This window comes from Cololabis saira, chromosome 10 (assembly GCF_033807715.1).
Source record: "Cololabis saira isolate AMF1-May2022 chromosome 10, fColSai1.1, whole genome shotgun sequence".
Lineage (NCBI taxonomy): Eukaryota > Metazoa > Chordata > Actinopteri > Beloniformes > Belonidae > Cololabis > Cololabis saira.
Window position 1 is genome coordinate 13,917,392 of NC_084596.1, and position 19,547 is coordinate 13,936,938.

The window sequence follows — 19,547 nt, forward strand, 5'->3', positions numbered from 1 at the left end:
ATTAAAAAAAAAAGAATAGATTTACGAAAGATTTCCTGACACATCCTCGTACCTGGGCTAGCAGTGGGGGAGTCCATGGAGCGCGACTCGCTGCTGCCGCCAGCGCTCTCCGAGTCGCTGCACATGCCGCCCTGGCTGCCCTGGCTGCCGGAGGCCCAGGCCTTCAGCGGAGCCTGGCTCCTCAGTCCTGCACAAACACACGAATTAAGTTCCACGGCCAAACGACAGCTGCTTGCTTTGTAGTTCTTCTCTAAAATAAAGCTGTCACAAAGATGTTCCAGACTTCGGATGACTAAGCGGCACACACACAAACTGCTCCAGTCTTAAAAACGCTCCCATGACTCAGAACACAGGGCAAGTCCCTGACACGCTCACAAAGATGCATCTTTGAAGTAGGCCAGTGTTGAAAAAATCAATTTCCCAATTCTAAATCGATTCTCATATTAATTCCTAAAAATCGATTCATATGTCTAAAGATCGATTTTTTTTTATTTTTTTTTTTTTTCATCATTACATTACAACTTTTGGTTATTTTTTTGTTTATCCCCAAAAAAGGAATGTTTTGTTGGACACGAGAATAACTGGTGCCATGTTTTTGCCTTTAAATATGTTTAAAGGTATGAAAACATTAAAGTGTTAGGTTATAATTGCATAAATTGTCTATATTTCATTACTTTATATACTGTCTTGGGGTTACATTTGCAAAAAATGCTAAAAACCAAATGCTCAAAAATTCAAAACCAAAATAGACCGAACATGGAACAAATAAAAACGGAATGTGGGAAAAAATAAACCGATTTCATACGACTCTGTTTCCTCCCTGGATCTGTTTGGTAATTCTGACCCACATGATGTTTCTGAAAGCAGTTCAGTTCTCATAATTACAGTCATATAATTCATGCAACAGCTCAAAAAAACAGTTTTAATAACACTAACCCAAATCAATATCGGAATCGAATCGAATCAAATCTTGATAATCGATTCTGAATCTTAATCGATTCTTGACATTTGAATCGATCCCCAGCCCTACTTTGAAGGCCGGTTGAACCCAGAGACGGCTCCTTCCTAAAGTAATACGTACAGGAGCCGTGCGTACGCTGGAACACGTACCCTGTATGTCCGTGCTGCTGTTGGAGCGCTGCTCGCTGATGCCTGCGGGCCGGCGCAGGGGGTTGTCCCCGTCATCTCCGCTCAACACTTCACACGACGTGATGGACACCTGTGACAGGTTGCCCTGGGAGGAATGTGTGCTGCCCACTGACCTCTTGTTGAACCCAAACCTGGAGAAATAAGGTTTATTTAGGGCTTTGTGTGGTAGAAAATAAAAATCAATGACGTTCAGGTATTATTATATCGTGCACTGTGGGCCTGTGGATAGAAGAGTCTTTTTATTAGTTAATCAACAGTTGGTGAACCATTGGTGAACCAGAAATGATTACTTTTGTCATATTTTTTTAATAATATTTTTTTTTTCCAACCTAAACCACCAATATCACAGGCATGTTTATGATATTGTGTATTTAAACACTTGATATGGGCTGTGGGTATTCAGCAATATTAAAAAAAAAAACACCTGTAGCCCCGTTTCCACTGAGCGGTTCGGTACAGTTAAGAACAGGGGTCGGCAACCCGTGGCTCTCTTTAGCGCCACCCTAGTGGCTCCCTGGAGCTTTTTCAAAAATGTTTGACCTTTTTGTTCCTTTTTTCTCTTTATTTTCTTCTTTTTTTTCTATTTCTTCTTTTTTTCCTTTTTTCTCTTTTTTTCTTCCTTTTTAATCTTAACCTTTTTTCTCGACATTTCGACTTTTTTTTGAGATTGTACTTCAACATTAATCTTGACGTTTCGACTTTTTTCTCGACATTTCGACTTTTTTCTCGACATTTCGACTTTTTTCTCGAGATTGTACTTCAACATTAATCTTGACGTTTCGACTTTTTTCTTGAAATTTTGACTTTTTTCTCGACATTTTGACTTTTTTCTCAACATTTCGCCTTTCGCCATTTGCCTTCATTCTAAGGCTTATACAAGACTTTTCATTTTTTGCGGCTCCAGACATATTTGTTTTTTGTGTTTTTGGTCCAATATGGCTCTTTCAACATTTTGGGCTGCCGACCCCTGGTTTAGAAGGTCCAGTCAATTCAGGTCATTGTTTCCACTGGAAGTGGTGGGATGTATTTAAAAGCCCAGCGTGACGACGACAAAAGTGAAGCTGCCATAGAGACGCTACCAGGAGCAGCAATGGAGGTCATCCAGCAGCTCGTTTTGGTTCTGCTTGGCTTCTCGTACTTCCTCTGGACAATCCATGCCACATTGTGTGAGAGAAGATTGCGGGCGGCGAAAAATGTTTACAAACGATCGCGCTGGTTTGGCACTTCCTTTTGTCGTGAGTAGTGACGTTCTCTGTCTGCCAATTAACAGATCGTATCCTGTGACACCAGTCGCCCTGCCCTCACCGTACCGTGCCTCTTTTTCTATGGATCTCAAACAACAGGGGCCCAAAAATGGTACGGTGTGGTTGGGATTAATGGGACCGTACCGAACCGCTTAGTGGAAACGGGGCTTATGATGCTTTCTCTTCAGACGTCTGGAGGTTTCCGTGTCCTACAGTTGCAATAAAATGTGAGTTCCCTCGTAGGATTTCTCAGAAATGAGTTGCGCCATGTTATCAACTAAGACTGAAAGAGCGGAAAAGGAACAGAAAGTGAAACATCAGGAGAAAAATACAATAAATAATGTCAAGTTAAAAAAAGAAAAACAATGGAAGTCCCATCATTTTACCCACGACAACATTTTACACTTTTACTTCTAACTGTACAGAACAGAGCTCAACAACACCATCAATCACTATGACAAGTTGACTTCTCAGAATGTTTTCTAAGTGGACACGAGTAAACGCTGTATGTGCGAGGAGCTTTATCCTTAGCTTTGAGAGGCTACGTAAAATGTTGGGGACAGCTCCAAACCAGAGCCAAACTCTCACGCTCGTAATCTTTCCTGCTGCGTTCAGCCTGCGCCACAGATATTTCCTGAGGAAGGGCAAGAAATTCAACACACGCTCTGTCTCTCTGAGACCCGGCCTCTCTTCCTCCCGCTCTGACTCATTCTTACCTTTTCTGAAAGCGGAACTTAGCATCTTGAAGAAAGACATTTTAGAAACAAAACCTGAAAAATCCCAAATCAGCTCGGCTCTTTAAAAACAAAAGAAAAACTGGGCAAATATGAACCAGTTAGGCTCGGTTCACACCAGCACAACCTCTCATGCGAGACTGTAACCATGCTAACCTCTCAAGTGCTCAATAAGCATCCGTCCTGGTCAGAGGTGGGTAGTAACGAGTTACATTTACTCCGTTACATTTACTTGAGTAAGTTTTGTACTTTTAGGAGTAGTTTTGAATCACTATACTTTTTACTTTTACTTGAGTAGATTTGTGAAGGAGAAACTGTTACTTTTACTCCGCTACATTAGGCTACGTTGAGCTTGTTACTTTTCTTTTTTCCCTTTTATCCGCGTACGCGTCGATCTCATGACATCACTGGGTGATTCTTTGGGAAAAATGTTAGTTTTTGCATGTTTTGTCACATTTACACAGACTCAAACACACACAGAGTTTCTATGAGTTCATGTTTGTTCTAGTTCTGCCTGCGGAGCCTGATTAAAAAAGAAAAGTACAAAGGCTTGAAATTTTGTGCTACTTGTGCTTAATTAATTTTTTTTATTATTTTATTATTTTATTGTTTATTAAAGTACTTGAATTTACTTTAAGATTTTTTTAATTTAAGCTATTTTTTATTAATTTTAATTTATTTTATTATTTTATTGATTTAATTTGCCTGAAGATGATTATTTTGTACTTTTGTCTGTTTGAATGGTTGTTAAAAAAATAAATCAGACGTTACTCAACAGTTACTCAGTACTTGAGTAGTTTTTTCACCAAGTACTTTTTTAGTTTTACTCAAGTAATTATTTGGATGACTACTTTTTACTTCTACTTGAGTCATATTATTCTGAAGTAACAGTACTTTTACTTGAGTACAATTTTTGGCTACTCTACCCACCACTGGTCCTGGTTGACTAAAAGAGTGTTTCAGAATCTGAGAGTCTGATACCTGGAGATGTCGGAGGAGATGGAGTCTGAGTGAAGGCGCTCTTTGGGCAGATGTTTGGGCAGGTTTCGGACGAACTCGGCGTAACATTCTCCCGGTTCGTACAACTTGGCATTGTCGGTCAGGACCTGGAAGTGGGCAGGAACCGACACGTTCTGCGCCTGCTGCATCTGAAACCAGTTCACTGTCACCTGAGAAACCAGATTAGGAAAGATTAAAGAAGCAGGTAGAACTTTATGAAGCATCATTCACATGTCATTATGCCACAGTAAGAGTATGACCAAACATTAGAACCGTAGCGCTGGTGGAAAGAAGATTAACTACTAACATAGCCGTTCAAATCACACAAAACATTAAAAACATTTTCGATTTTCTGATTCTAAATCGATTCTCATATTAATTCCTAAAATTCGATTTGTATCTCTAAAGATCGATTTTTATTTATTTTTTTATTAAAAAAAAAAAAAAAAAAAAAAATATATATATATATATATATATATATTTTTTTTTTTTTTTTTTTTTTTCATCATTACATTTTTGCCTGGTGAACTTTAATCCCAGTAGTCCCAGTAGTTTTGAAAACTCCTGACTTAAATTAACTTTTCTTTAGAGAAAATGCTGGACATTTCAGCTTAAATTTCTAAATCTTACATTAGTTCAATGAAGTTCATATTATCTATATTTACTATAGCTTGTTTGGTTTCTCTGTTATCGGACACGGTTTGTCATGAAACACCTGAAAAATGCCGGGTGCTTCATGTCCAGCTGTGTCTGGTGACAGAATAAATCAGACAAGCTAAAATAACTTGTTTACTGCTTGAACTGTTGCAATTTCTTTCTTTTTTTGCACTTTAAATGGATATTGAAATTCCTATTTGAGTTATTTATTTCTTAGTTATTTCACAATAATTATTGTGAAATTATTATTTCAATAGTTATTTTACAGTCATTTAATCCAGGAAACACTAACCCAAATCAATATTGAATCGGATCGAATCAAATGGTGATAATCGATTCTGAATCTTAAGAATCGGAATCAAATCGATTCTTGACATTTGAATCGATACCCAGCTCTAGCTTTAATACTTTCATTCAGTGACATAAAAGTGATAACAGGTTCTAGCTTGAGTCATGATGAACAGCTCGTCACATTGCTGGGAAGCCTTGTGTCTCGGCATTCATGTGGATGTTTCTTTGAGACTTTCAACTAAACATTGTTGCAGACCAGATGCGTCCCCTCAGCACTATGTCACGGCAACAGTTTATGCCACACAAACAATGTGCCAACACCTTTTCTCTCCTCTTTTGGCTCTTTTTTTCTATTTTATCACATCCTGATCCAACGATCCCGATTTATCAGAGCTTGTGAGCGGCAGTATGGGACGCTGGGGGAATAAGGGCAACGTGTGTTGCACGGTACGACACATAATGAAGCTGGGGATTGATCTGAGGGCAACTGACTGTGACGCCATGACGGGGTCAGCGACGGCTCAACAAGCACAACAAAGAGAGGAGGTTTTGACCTCAAAGCTCCTGAAATCCCTCTCTGATCAAGCCTCTGTGGCATCTCCCCGTGCAGACCTCCCACCTGCACGACTACACTCCTAAAACTCTCTTGGACAATTCACAATGCCTAAGCCGAGAACTGAGGCAATGAGGAACACAGTCATGTACAGGGCAATGACTTTCTGGAACTCTTTGCCAGCATGTATTACAGAAATTAACGATAAAAGGCAGTTTAAGAAACGACTGAAGGACTTTCTTATACACAATGAAAATATTGTAATTTAACTTTTAACTTTTTTTATGCTGTAATGAATTGTTCTCTCTTGCAATATTTGTATTTTTATTTTTAATTCAATGTTTTTGTATGTATTTTGTATGATATTTTGAGGACCCAAGGAAGAATAGCTGTTGCCAAGTGTAACAGCTAATGGGGATCCTAAATAAACTAAACTTGTCCTTTTTTTCATTCATTCATTTATTCTTTATTTCATTCCAAAAAAATAAAACAATTCAATACAAATACAAATGCTCTTAAATTGTGAATGAAAAGGGAGCAGAAAGAAGAAGAATCTTATCTGATCTGCCCCTTTTTCCAAGAAATAACTTCACAAATAACACAAATTAAAAATTAAAAAAAAAAACAACAACAACTAAGTGAATAAAAAACTAAAATAAAATAAAATTACCGCCGTCTATGGGTATGTCAATCAAACTTAACTAACATATTTTATTATATTTACTTAACATACAGGCTTTAATTGTTCTTTTGAATGTAATGTTTGATTTGAATTCTTTGTTTTCTCTGTTCAGATTGTTCCATAAACTGATTCCTTTCACAGAAACACAACGTTCCATCAATTTTGTCCTGCATCTTGGTTTTTTTTTTTAAATCTCTGTTCCTTTTAAGTTATACTTGCTTTCTCTTTTTTCAAATCTTTTCTGAATGTTGATTGGTAAAGTTCTTTTATGAGCTTTAAACATATTTTGCAGAATACAGTCCTCCGTCTGGCTGGTCACATCTACTTTGGCATTGTATGCTAAAAGAGAATAATAATAACTGAGAGGTGGATTTAATATTCTTGCCGGCTGGCGTGTGGGATTAATATATGTACAAGTGCTCGTAGCTTCTTCTCACAGTCTAATGCTTTCTTAACTGACAAAATGCAATAAAAGTGCCTCTTACAGCTTTGAGCGTGAGGTCACACTGGAAGATCATCTCTCGGATCTGTGTGAGGAATGTGCGCTTAGCGTTGGCTTGATCCATCTTTCTGACGCCTGCGTCAGCCATACAGCTCTGGTACTGGTCCTGGGCCTCCTCAGCCTGCTCAAAACAATCAAAAAAAGGAGTAGCGTGAAGATGTGGAAGCTGCTCATACGGGAACGCCAGGGCAATTCCCCTCCCGCCCACCTTCTGCAGAGCCTCCTCTTCCATCTTCCTCTTCTTCTCCAGCTGCTTGTTGCCAGCGTTGGACTGCAGCTCCTCCTGGGAGCGGTTTGCAGACGAGTGAGCTTTCTGGTACTCCTCTCTCCTCTGGGCCTTCAGCGCTCGCACTTTACGCAAGGTTGTGTCTGCCTCTTGCTGCCGAGACCGGAGAGATCAGCCGTTTAGCGCATGTAATTAAAAGTGGCAATGCATGAAGCAGTTACCATGGGTACAATCAAGATATGGCTGTTTGTCTGATGAACCCTGCATCTCAAGCAGCACGGAGCCGTTCCTCGGCAACTAACATTAAATTATTGATAGTAAATTAATACTATTTTTAAAAACTTTGCAGAGGAAAAAATGAAAATGGGTCAATGATGAATAAGGATTTTCAACAGGTCAATTTAAAAATAATAAAAAAAGAATATCTATTGCAGTAGTTCAAACATTAAGAATGTTGTGTACACATAAATTCATATTAAAAATTTAAACTTATAGTGATTTCAGAGTTTTTTGTCAAAATGAATTGGCTATAGCCTTAAAAAAGAGTAATGTGGTTTAACCATGATTCATATTAAAATAAATTAATTTCCTTAACATCTTGACATCTTTTTTTTACAAGTTTTCAGTATTATACAAAAATGGTTGTTTTTTTACTGGTCGCGCCACATGATATTTCATAAAATGGACATCAGTCAAACTTTGTTTGTATATTATGATGGAAATATAAATACAAATGTTTATAAATCTTACACACTACAAGACATTTTGGAAATCATGCCAGATAGGGCAGAAGATTGATTTAAATACAATTAGAGTGATTTCAAAAAAAGTTTTCAAAACAAGAGTCATGGTTGGACGGTCGCACCACATGACATTTTGACGCTTAAAAAAACAACAAAATCCCTAATAACTAGTATTTTTTGTAAAATTCAAGTGAGTACATATGTGGGACAGGTAGTTCATATATATGGTATTTCTTTACCCATTTAAACCTTTTTTTAATTGAAAAAAAAAATCAGTTTTTCAGAAATTATAGGCGTCACGTCATTGACCCATATATGTTAAAATTGAGAATGTATAATCTTGATGACGATGTTTTGGGGTTTTGCAGAATTGCATTGCATGAGTGTACTGATGCCGACTACAGTCTGCTTGAGTTGACTGACAGGTTTATAAGTCATAAAAGGATGACTTGGTGAAATTGTTGGATAATCTAAAAAAGAAAAAGAAAAAAGTATCTATACAGAGACTTTGTACAAACCATCTTCTTCTGTTCCCTCTGCCACTGCTCCTTGATATCCCTCCTCATCTTGTCCAGCTCATTTTTGCGAGTCTGAAGAGGCTGTGAAGAAATAGAGGGTCAACAATTAAGAAAAATCTATTTCAAAAGGGGGATGTGACCAAACAGGCAGTGTCTGTGTCGCGATGAGCTAATGGTAACACGGGATTGAACTGCCAATGGGAGTCATCCGAGCCTCATCCGACGCTAAGAAAGATAATTGGTTGGGGAAATAATCGGTGTCCAATTTCCAAAGATTGTTGAACCAAATTGAAGGACAAGTGCTATTGTGGGCGACACACAGTAACAGGCTGAAGTATCTTAAAACAGTTTCATCCACCTGGGACCGTAAAGCCTTACCTGGATGAATTTATTGGTTTGAAGAGCCACGGCGGTTTGAATAAGCAGCTGGTTATATTCAATGTCGCTCTTGAACGTTGAGACGTAGACGTCGCTGAATGCCATGTAGTCCTTCAACAAAAATGATAATAGTTTTTAATGGAATAGCAATTGAAAAGCTGCTGCAACTAATCAACCACTTTCCTTTTTTCTTACCTGTTGACTGGCCAGTGTCCTTGCAGACTCAGCCATTTTGGCGTAGCTTTTAGCATATTCAATATCTGAAAGAGGGGGACATGTACAAAATAACGAGGGATTACGATCGGTTAATAATTCACGTTTCTTCAGAAGGTTGTGTTTTATCAAGCAGTGCAATATTGACCGCAAACAAATGTACGTGTGTGTTTATAAAAATGGAAAACACTGGGGCCACCAACAAAGTGAGACATTCTTGCACAACCATCCCCCGTGCTAAATTACGACAGTATGTAAGTAAGTATTAGGGCCAAACTAAGACAAAAGAAAATTGGAAATTACGAGAATAAAGTCATAATATAATGAGAATAAAGTCGTAAAATTACGAGAATAAAGTCGTAATAGAATAAAGTCGTAATATTATGAGAATAAAGTCGTAATATTACGAGAATAAAGTCGTAACATTACGAGAATAAAGTCGTCACATTACGATTTACGAGAATAAAGTCGTAATTTATGGGAATAAAGTCGTAATATTACAAGAATAAAGTGGTAATTTATGAAAATAAAGTCGTAATATTACGAGAATAAAGTCGTAAAATTACGAGAATAAAGTCGTAATAGAATAAAGCCGTAATATTATGAGAATAAAGTCGTAATATTACGAGAATAAAGTCGTAACATTACGAGAATAAAGTCGTCACATTACGATTTACGAGAATAAAGTGGTAATTTATGGGAATAAAGTCGTAATATTACAAGAATAAAGTGGTAATTTATGAAAATAAAGTCGTAATATTACGAGAATAAAGTCGTAAAATTACGAGAATAAAGTTGTAATAGAATAAAGCCGTAATATTACGAGAATAAAGTCGTAACATTACGAGAATAAAGTCGTCATATTACGATTTACGAGAATAAGGTCATAACATTACGAGAATAAAGTCGTCATATTACGATTTATGAGAATAAAGTCGTAACATTCCGAGAATAAAGTGGTAATTTATGAGAATAAAGTCGTAATATTACGAGAATAAAGTCGTCACATTACGATTTACGAGAATAAAGTGGTAATTTATGGGAATAAAGTCGTAATATTACAAGAATAAAGTGGTAATTTATGAAAATAAAGTCGTAATATTACGAGAATAAAGTCGTAAAATTACGAGAATAAAGTCGTAATAGAATAAAGCCGTAATATTATGAGAATAAAGTCGTAACATTACGAGAATAAAGTCGTCACATTACGATTTACGAGAATAAAGTGGTAATTTATGGGAATAAAGTCGTAATATTACAAGAATAAAGTGGTAATTTATGAAAATAAAGTCGTAATATTACGAGAATAAAGTCGTAAAATTACGAGAATAAAGTTGTAATAGAATAAAGCCGTAATATTATGAGAATAAAGTCGTAACATTACGAGAATAAAGTCGTCACATTACGATTTACGAGAATAAAGTGGTAATTTATGGGAATAAAGTCGTAATATTACAAGAATAAAGTGGTAATTTATGAAAATAAAGTCGTAATATTACGAGAATAAAGTCGTAACATTACGAGAATAAAGTCGTCATATTACGATTTACGAGAATAAAGTCATAACATTACGAGAATAAAGTCGTCATATTACGATTTATGAGAATAAAGTCGTAACATTCCGAGAATAAAGTGGTAATTTATGAGAATAAAGTCGTAATATTACAAGAATAAAGTGGTAATTTTATGAGAACTCTAACAGGAAGAGTGTGTTAAAATGTTGAATATTGAGCATCTTGTGAAGTTATATTTATATATTTATAATATATTACGGTTTTAGTCTCGTAATATTACGATTTTATTCTCGTAATATTACGACTTTATTCTCAAAATATTACGACTTTATTCTCAAAATATTACGACTTTATTCTCAAAATATTACGACTTTATTCTCGCAACATTATGACTTTATTCTCGTAATTGTACGACTTTATTCTCATATTATTATGACTTTATTTTCGTAATTTCCTTTTTTTTTTTTCTTAGTTTGGCCCTAATACTCGTCGTACTAAATAAATAAATATGAGGATATTGCTGAACGTGACTCCTGACGGGAGGGTGGAGGTCTCACCCATGGCCAGACGCTTTTCCATCCAGGTCAGCAGGTCTTTGATGTACTTGGAGCACGCCTTGGCGTAGAGCAGCGCGGACTCCACCCCGCTGTCATTCTTCAGCAGGGTTAAGTCGACTTCTTCCTCCCGTGACGGTGGCACCTCTGAACCTGCAGAGTCAGCAGAAGAGACACACGTTCAAGGTACGAGGCACGACCGCAATGTCCCGAAAGCTGGACCCGTTTGTCCCTGAGCCACTATTCTAGCAGATGTGCGTGGGAGGTAAATGGGGGGGGAAAGAGAAAAAAAAAGGAACAAAAGAACTAGGTCAATGAAGTTATTAATAAAGGACGACTTAAAAAAAAAAGTAGCAGGCATCTTTTGAAATAGTATAACGAGACCATATTTCTTTAATTTGTTAGCTATGTAATCTCTCACAGCCGCTGGCAGTGTAAGTCAGCATGTATCCCATGTGTTTTCCGTCTCACATGGAACTACTATTCAACAGGCGAGGGAGGGAAGGGGAAGGAGAGAGAAAAAACAACTGGTATGAAGAGAAAAAAAAGGCCAGCAGAAATAACTGAAGCAGGGGTTTGAGGCGGGTCTACCTCAGGCATTCAAGAGTCCAAACTCTTCAAGCCCAAATATCTCGGCTAACTCCCGAGCTGACACTTCAGACCGCCCCGGGGCCGCAGTGCAACTTTTAAACGCTTCGTAAAGAGGCCAGCGGTGGCTATTAGATTTCAGGCAAATGTTATTTTACACACACAGCTCAGAGATAAAGGACCTAACGTGAAGCCACACTCACCCACTAGATCACTTTTCTCTGGAATATATTCCTCAGGATCCACAGAGAGGTTGTCGAAAGACTATTAAAAAAACAGAAAAGGGGCATTTCAGATTAAAAAGGAAGGCAGACAATCAAAGCCGAACATCAGAAGCGTCTGGTCTTTTAACACTCCAATGAAATCCAAATAGCAAGTCTTTGAGGCTTTTTTTTTTTTCTTCCTTTAATTACAGCGTGGTAAAACTGGTGCTATTAGTGCACCCTTTAAAGAGCTGCTCCTGGTTCAAAACAAGCCCGTGAATAACATGTGTAGCTTTAAAGCAGCAAAATAAAGAAAGTGTCTCACCCTGCTTCGCCTGGTCTGGGGGATCCCCAACCCTGAGCTGCTGTCCACATCTCCCATAAGGAAGTCAGAAACTCTGGAGGAAAGATAGACAGAGTATGTGTATTTGTGACAAAATCAGTTAAAAAAAAAACAAAACAAAATAAAAAAAGCAATCCAATCTGATGCCGAGACGGTAGATTACAAGTGAAAATGAAGATGTGGGACAGAGGTAATAACAGGTTGAACAAGATCAACAAGCGCCGGCCTTCTGGTCTAAAATCAGACCAACACTTTTGGGCTGCGGTACAAAAAAAAAAAAGGAAAAGAGAAAAAGTGGTGGTGTTAAAAAACTAAACAAGCACTGTACTCACACATTGCCGAATGTGAATGCCAAAGTGTCAATGGATGTGTATATTTCGCCAAATATAGCTTTTTTGTTTTCTGGGTTCACTTCCTTGAAGTTAAGGCCTGTGGAGAGAGAGAATACACACAAATAAAACAGAATTACAAACCAATCATCATGTGTACTCAATCATTCAACAATTAGGCCCGTGTGTTCTTAGACAATAGTCAGATGTCAGTGTACAAAGAATGAAACACATGAACAACCGAAAACAAATAAATAAAAAGGAACGGAATGAGTAGTTTCATTTAATTGAATTTCCAAAAGAACGACGTACTGAATGCCAATTAAACGGTGTGCCGTCTTCCTCTCCCGTCATAGGCAGCCCCGAGCACACCGAAGCGCTTGGCTTTTGAAGGAAGTTCTTGTTTTTTCCTTCTACGAGGGCTTATTTCAGCTCAGTGCTTACATTCTTCAAGACATATGAAAAAAGTCGAACCTCACACACTCGCTGGTTTCAAAGAAAAAGGAAAAAACGGCTTAAAAATCAGAGCTGAAGCAGAAGGACTCCAATCCTAAAACATATACAGTCTTTATGTCTTCTTCCTCACTCTGAATCCGGGAACGGCTTCAAAAAATCCTTAAGGAATGCTCAGAAACAATCCCAAAGTTGATTTTCCCTTTGTTAAAACCTGAGTGATAGGTGATAAAAGCTCCCATACTGATCACACACAGAGAATCCAATCGTTGCCGTGTGATCCACTGACAAGTGTGTCGTCCGGAAACTTTAGAAAAAGCCAACCCAAGCTTGACGATGTTTGCGAACGTGTGCACAGGGATTTCTTTGCACAAGTCACTTTGCAGTAAGCGTTTAATAGAAGTCAGAGCGAGTGAAATCCGACTAAGCGGAGTGCTTCCTGTCTAACCCGCAACAGGAAACAGTCACACACGTTGAATTCGGCGACATGTAAAATGACAGACAACCGTGACAACGCTTACCTATACAGGGTCTTCCCGCCTCGCTTTAGTATCGCAGCAAGGACCGGCGAAATTCACACAAGCTGACCGAGTTATCTGGGAATTTAAACAGTTTCCAAAGGGCTTCTTAGTTTTTGTGCTTCCATTTTCTCTTGATGAGAATAAATTCTATCCATGACAGCGGTGGGTGGGTAACTATGAATCCCCGACCGACGGAGAAGCGCAGAAAGGTCATGGCATCCTGGGTTGGAGAGCCAGCACATTCCAGGGAGACTCTTGAGGACGGCGGAGAGAGGAGGCGCAGTGCAGGCCTCCCTGCTGCTCACCTCCCCAGCTCTGAATGATAGCTTACAACTCGCCACTGACTTCTTCCTCAGGACATCCTGTGGGTCTCTAACAATGATTGCAGAGCTCTGCCCCCCCCAAACCCCCCCTCCTCCTCCTCCTCCCGTCATGACTAAAATATGGAGGCTGCATCATTCCACTACAGGGCCCATTGTTTTCTCACGGTTTAACGGCAACTGGGAATATTACCTTACGGAGAATGACGGAGAATGTAAACCGTTCTGGTCTGAACTTTCCTGGCGAGTGAGAGCGTTTCAACTGCTTTTAAATTAAAGCAGCGCATCTTTATTTATAAATGCTCAAATGTAACTGAAGCTCATCCTCTTGTTTTGATTGAGTGAATAAAACTGAAGCGGTTTGCATTTACACGACTAATGAATACACGGCGAGCTGTAGGCACATTCACAGAGCAAAGGCGAGAAAAGACATTCAACAAATTGAGGAAGTGAATAGTTTTACTGCAATGCCATGCAGTTTTGCAGTAGTAGGAGAAGAAAAAATACACACTTCTGCAAAATGTGACCTGGAAAAATACTTGAGTGTGTTTTAACCAGATGACTAGGGGTGGGCAAAAATATCGATATGGCAATATATCGCGATACTTTTCCAGCCGATTCAATATCGATATTCAAAATTTGAATATCGATTTTTTTTTTTTTTTTTTTAATTTTTTTTTTTTTTAATTTTTTAATTTTTTTTTTTTTTTATTCCCGATTTTTTTTCCCCATTATATCACCCAGTGCTCCTACCTAAGTGACAGTCCTGGGCATTGCCACTCTCTACCAACCCTGGGAGGGCCCTGCACTGAGCTCAGGTTTTATTTCACGTTTCATTTTATAATTTATTTTTTAAATAACACAATTGCCTGTCCTTAAAAAATGAAAAATAATGGACAGAGGTTTATTTATTTATGGATTTATATCTATACTGACTGATCACTGTGCCTGTCCTTCTGTCATCTTTCTTGTGTTTATTATCATTTGCCACATAATTAAAGCAACCTCATACTAAATTTAATGTTAATTTCATATGATGTAAATAATATGAAAAACATATACAAATATGTTGTAAGTTTAGCTTGTATAGTTATAATAAAACATTGTTTTGACTCAGTTTGTCCCATGAATTGTCACTATAATCTGATGAACGTGCAACTCGGATTTTAAGATCCATCACTATCATCTGATGTACATATATACAACTTGGATTTTAAGATGTGTAATGCATTTTTAAATTTTTCGGTGAACTATGTAGAATATAATAATCGGGATATCGCATAATCGGGATATCGCAATGTGTATCGTATCAGGATTAGCCAGGTAAGTGGGGGGAAGTGGGGAGATTCCTGACATTTACAGTTATTAAAATTTGTATACAAAAAAAGTGAACAGCCGGAAATAGCCCGAGGAGATGATATGACATTTGAAACTGGTTAGACGGCCATGTGTTTGGAGGTAAAGCATTTTGTTACCGGAGATTTTTGGCTGATACCCAAAAGCCTCGGGTTGTGACAACCGAGCTTCAAAAAGAGGAACAAAGGTGAGCAGACGACGCACTCTGAAGACATCTAAGAGCACCAGCCCTGTTATTATCCACACCTGAGTCCCCCGTCCCTGACGTCTCGCTGATTCATGTCTCTCCGGCCCTCCCTCCGCTTCAGTTCCTGTCTGAGTCAGTGTCGCGTTCCCTACTAGCCGTCAGGGACTGTCCATCCCCCTGGCTGATGTCAGACACCCCCTTGTGGACGGGCAAATCCCTCAACGGGGATGAAACAACTCCTGCATTTGTCCCAGCGCTGATTCAGAGCCGTCCTCAAGAAAAATGCTGTGCCACATTGTCATGTAAACCCTCTCAATCAGTTACACTCAGGGCTGGGGATCGATTCAAATGTCAAGAATCGATTCGATTCTGATTCTTAAGATTCAGAATCGAATATCAAGATTTGATTCAATTCGATTCCGATATTGATTTGGGTTAGTGTTATTAAAACTGTTTTTTGAGCTGTTGCATGAATTATATGACTGTAGTTCTGCAACATAAGGACCAATCAGCTCCCAGAATGCTGATAGAACTGCTTTCAGAAACATCATGTGGGTCAGAATTAGCAAACAGATCCAGGGAGGAAACAGAGACGGATGAAATCGGTTTTATTTTTTCCCACATTCCGTTTTTATTTGTTCCATTTTCAGTCTATTTTGGTTTTTAAGTTTTGAGTATTTGGTTTAGCATTTTTTGCAAATTTAACCCCAAGACAGTATATAAAATAATTCAATATAGACAATTTATGCAATTATAACCTAACACTTTAATGTTTTCATACCTTTAAACATATTTAAAGGCAAAAACATGCACCAGTTATTCTTGTGTCCAATAAAACATTCCTTTTTTGGGGATAAACAAAAAAATAACCAAAAGTTGTAATGTAATGATGAAAAAAAAATAATACCCCCCCAAAAAAATTAAAAAAAAAAATCGATCTTTAGACATGAATCGATTTTTAGGAATTAATATGAGAATTGATTTAGAATTGGGAAATCGATTTTTTCAACACAGGCCTAGTTACACCGCTTTAATTTCATTTCAGTATGCTACACAATGTGTATTTTGTTGTAATACACATCGTAATAATGTCACAATAGCAACACATTTGGGAACAAAACCTCAGATATGCAGGGATTCCTATCGATCTGAAAGCAACTTTATGTGTCCATGACATGACTGAATGACTAACATTTTGTGATGAGGACAGAGAAGTAACACATTCATACACACCAGTGTGTGTGCGGTAGGAATGGGCGATATTTTACCATTCACGATATACCGTCAAAATAATTCCTCACGATAAGAATTTGTCATCTCGCGGTAAAAACGATAAATTCCAGTTGATGATGTTTTTGTGTAAAGCTGATTTATGGTTCTGTGTTAAATCCACGCACAACGTACGTGAAGGAAGGAAGGAAGGAAGGAAGGAAGGAAGGAAGGAAGGAAGGAAGGAAGGAAGGAAGGAAGGAAGGAAGGAAGGAAGGAAGGAAGGAAGGAAGGAAGGGGAGAGCAGGAGGAAAGGAAGGAAGGAAGGAAGGAAGGAAGGAAGGAAGGAAGGAAGGAAGGAAGGAAGGAAGGAAGGAAGGAAGGAAGGAAGGAGAGAGCAGGAGGAAAGAAGGAAGGAAGGAAGGAAGGAAGGAAGGAAGGAAGGAAGGAAGGAAGGAAGGAAGGAAGGAAGGAAGGAAGGAAGGAAGGAAGGAAGGAAGGAAGGAAGGAAGGAAGGGAGAAAAGAGGAAGGGAAGAAGGAAGGAGAGAGCAGGAGGAAAGGAAGGAAGGGAAAAAAGAAGGAAGGAAATGAGCCTGAAAGAAAGAAAGAAAGAAAGAAAGAAAGAAAGAAAGAAAGAAAGAAAGAAAGAAAGAAAGAAAGAAAGAAAGAAAGAAAGAAAGAAAGAAAGAAAATTCCCATTGATGACGTTTAGTATCATTTAGTATTCTTTTAGAGCAGTGTTTTGGGGGCTCCAAAGACTGAATGTGGTGATACATTTATAGTTACAAAGGTGGAGTTGAATTGGCATTTTTTTTAATTGTCATTTTTATCGTTATCGGGATAAATGCCAGAAATTATCGTGATACATTTTTTAGTCCATACCGCCCATCCCCTAGTGTGCGGCAGTAACGTCAACAGTCGTCAACAGACTCACACAGTTGTGGCTAAATCTGACTCCGGATCAGCTGTTCAAAGGACTCAAATCCATATGGTTATTAAATAAGTTAGTGAAAGTCATAGCACTTGTTCCAATTCCTATGATAATAAGTGTTTCTTTGGTGTCTTGTTTTTGAGTAGAGAGGGGTAATGACTACATCAGGGTTATCAGCTGGTGTCAGCAACTTTTACTCCACAGGTTGTAAATCTTTTAGTCCAGAATTGTTCTTTTCTATCCTAACCCTCTGCTTTTCTCAGCAGCTTCCAATAACCTTCATGGTTTGTAGAAAGAACTGGCCTCTAACTTCCAAACTCTTTAGGAGGCTAGCTGTTGATGTGGCAACAAAACATCTGCAACAAAACATCTGCAGGGAATGCCTGGCTACACCGACCGCATTGTTCTGCCTCGGCTGCTACGTCCGTATACTCGGGGACTTTGCATTCATGAGTTTCCCCCGACTGCCGTCTCTAACGGAACCGTTAAATCCACAATGCCAAGCGGTTTTCTGTGAGGCGGACCACAAGATTATGTTCGCTCTGAGCTTCGTTGTAATGATTTCTGTTAGCAAAAGCAGTTTCTGACTTAGATCAACCTGCATTTTCCAGGCCTGTGAAGTGTCCGAGAGGGTTGCTGCTGTTCTAGTAGATGGTTTCCTGGAATTTTACTTCAACTCAACTAGACATTTTAACTTTTACTTCCTTACTGGCAAGACGTCACCTTCTTCTTCACTGGCAGTCGACTAAGGCTCCCTCTAGTACTCAGTGGCTCAACGATGCCATGTGTTTTCTGAAGCTGGAAAAGATCAGATACTCAGGCCCCGTTTACACATAGCCAGGTTTTTACAAAAACAGATATTTCCCCCTCTACGTTTTGAAAAATTCCATCGTTTACACAAGATCGTTTTCAAAATCTCTTCGTTTACATGGATCCGCATAAATACGCTGTTAACGTCATGCCAGCCAATCAGAATCCTGGAAAAAACATCAACAAATGATACGTGTAACTTCCAGTTAAGCCTGATTTATGGTTCCGCGTTACACAAACGCAGAGCCTACGGCGTAGGGTACGTGGCGACGCACACCGTACGGCGCGCATCGCCGCGTACCCTACGCCGTAGGCTCTGCGTCGATTTAACGCGGGACCATAATTCAGGCTTTACTTCCAAGATGGAACCAGAGTCTTTCGTTTGGAGTGACAGAGAAGTGGAGTTACTTTTAAGTGTGACTTTAGAATATAAAACAGGTAAAATACAAGAAAATATTGATGGTGGCCAAACTAATTGTAAACACAGGTCGCACACATGACGCTGGTGACGCTTCTGTTGCATAATGTGACGTTCTGAAGCCTAAATCTCAGTTTTCCTCTGTTTAGACCCAAACGTGAAAACAGAGTTTTTGAAAATCTCCACTTTGGCCGGAGTTTTCAGAAATGATCGTTTTTGGTGACTTTGAGCTTCGTTTTCGTGTAAACGGACGGCCAAAACGCATGAAAACGCCTCTGTTTTTGCTCCGTGTAAACGGGGCCTTACTTTTTAGTTATTTGTTTACTTTTTCTTAGTTTTTTCCTTTTTATTCATCTGTTTTCATTTATATTGTTTAGCTTTAATACTTAATTATTACTTAAAATAATTTTCAGTTATCTATTTATCATTATTAATATTATTTTTGTTGAATTGTGTAATGTTTTGTCCTTAAATCAAGAAAAACATCCTAGGAGGTTGACTGTATACCTTTTTTCTCATTCCATCGAGATGCACAATATTGTTATGGTGTCATATATCCTATATATTGTAGATTTCCATACAGAAATAATATGATATTTAATGTAAATGTGTCATTGATTCCTGTTCTACTGTCCCTTACCCCCTAATAAAAATATTTATCAAAAAAGAAATGGCCTTAAGTGCAGTGTAGTTGCACGAGGTGGGGTGTCCAGGTGCCTTGGCTTGTCTTTACGGGCCAATATGAACCGTCATCATACGAGGACTTAAGTGATATATCTGATCTACGTGCACCGTGGCGCTCCGCCACTGTCACCGGCACGTCTGAGTGAAGTCATGCGAAACCTTTAACCCAAAAGTGAGTCATGTCTGAATAACTCAGCGCTGTTGTTTTTACCAGATGGATGCTGTTAATGTTATGCA

The 19,547-nt window shown here is 38.5% G+C and overlaps 1 protein-coding gene across 1 annotated transcript in view; it reads right to left on the reverse strand.

Moving 5' to 3' along the window:
* Nucleotides 1–19,547, reverse strand: part of LOC133452444 (rho GTPase-activating protein 29-like) — a 59,641-nt gene that overhangs the window by 9,457 nt on the left and 30,637 nt on the right. Inside the window, 12 exon segments of the mRNA XM_061731752.1 lie at nucleotides 53–187; nucleotides 1,111–1,280; nucleotides 4,109–4,296; nucleotides 6,795–6,932; nucleotides 7,020–7,190; nucleotides 8,299–8,379; nucleotides 8,677–8,787; nucleotides 8,872–8,936; nucleotides 10,961–11,110; nucleotides 11,749–11,809; nucleotides 12,074–12,146; nucleotides 12,424–12,520. Coding sequence (XP_061587736.1) covers nucleotides 53–187; nucleotides 1,111–1,280; nucleotides 4,109–4,296; nucleotides 6,795–6,932; nucleotides 7,020–7,190; nucleotides 8,299–8,379; nucleotides 8,677–8,787; nucleotides 8,872–8,936; nucleotides 10,961–11,110; nucleotides 11,749–11,809; nucleotides 12,074–12,146; nucleotides 12,424–12,520 — 1,440 coding nt within the window.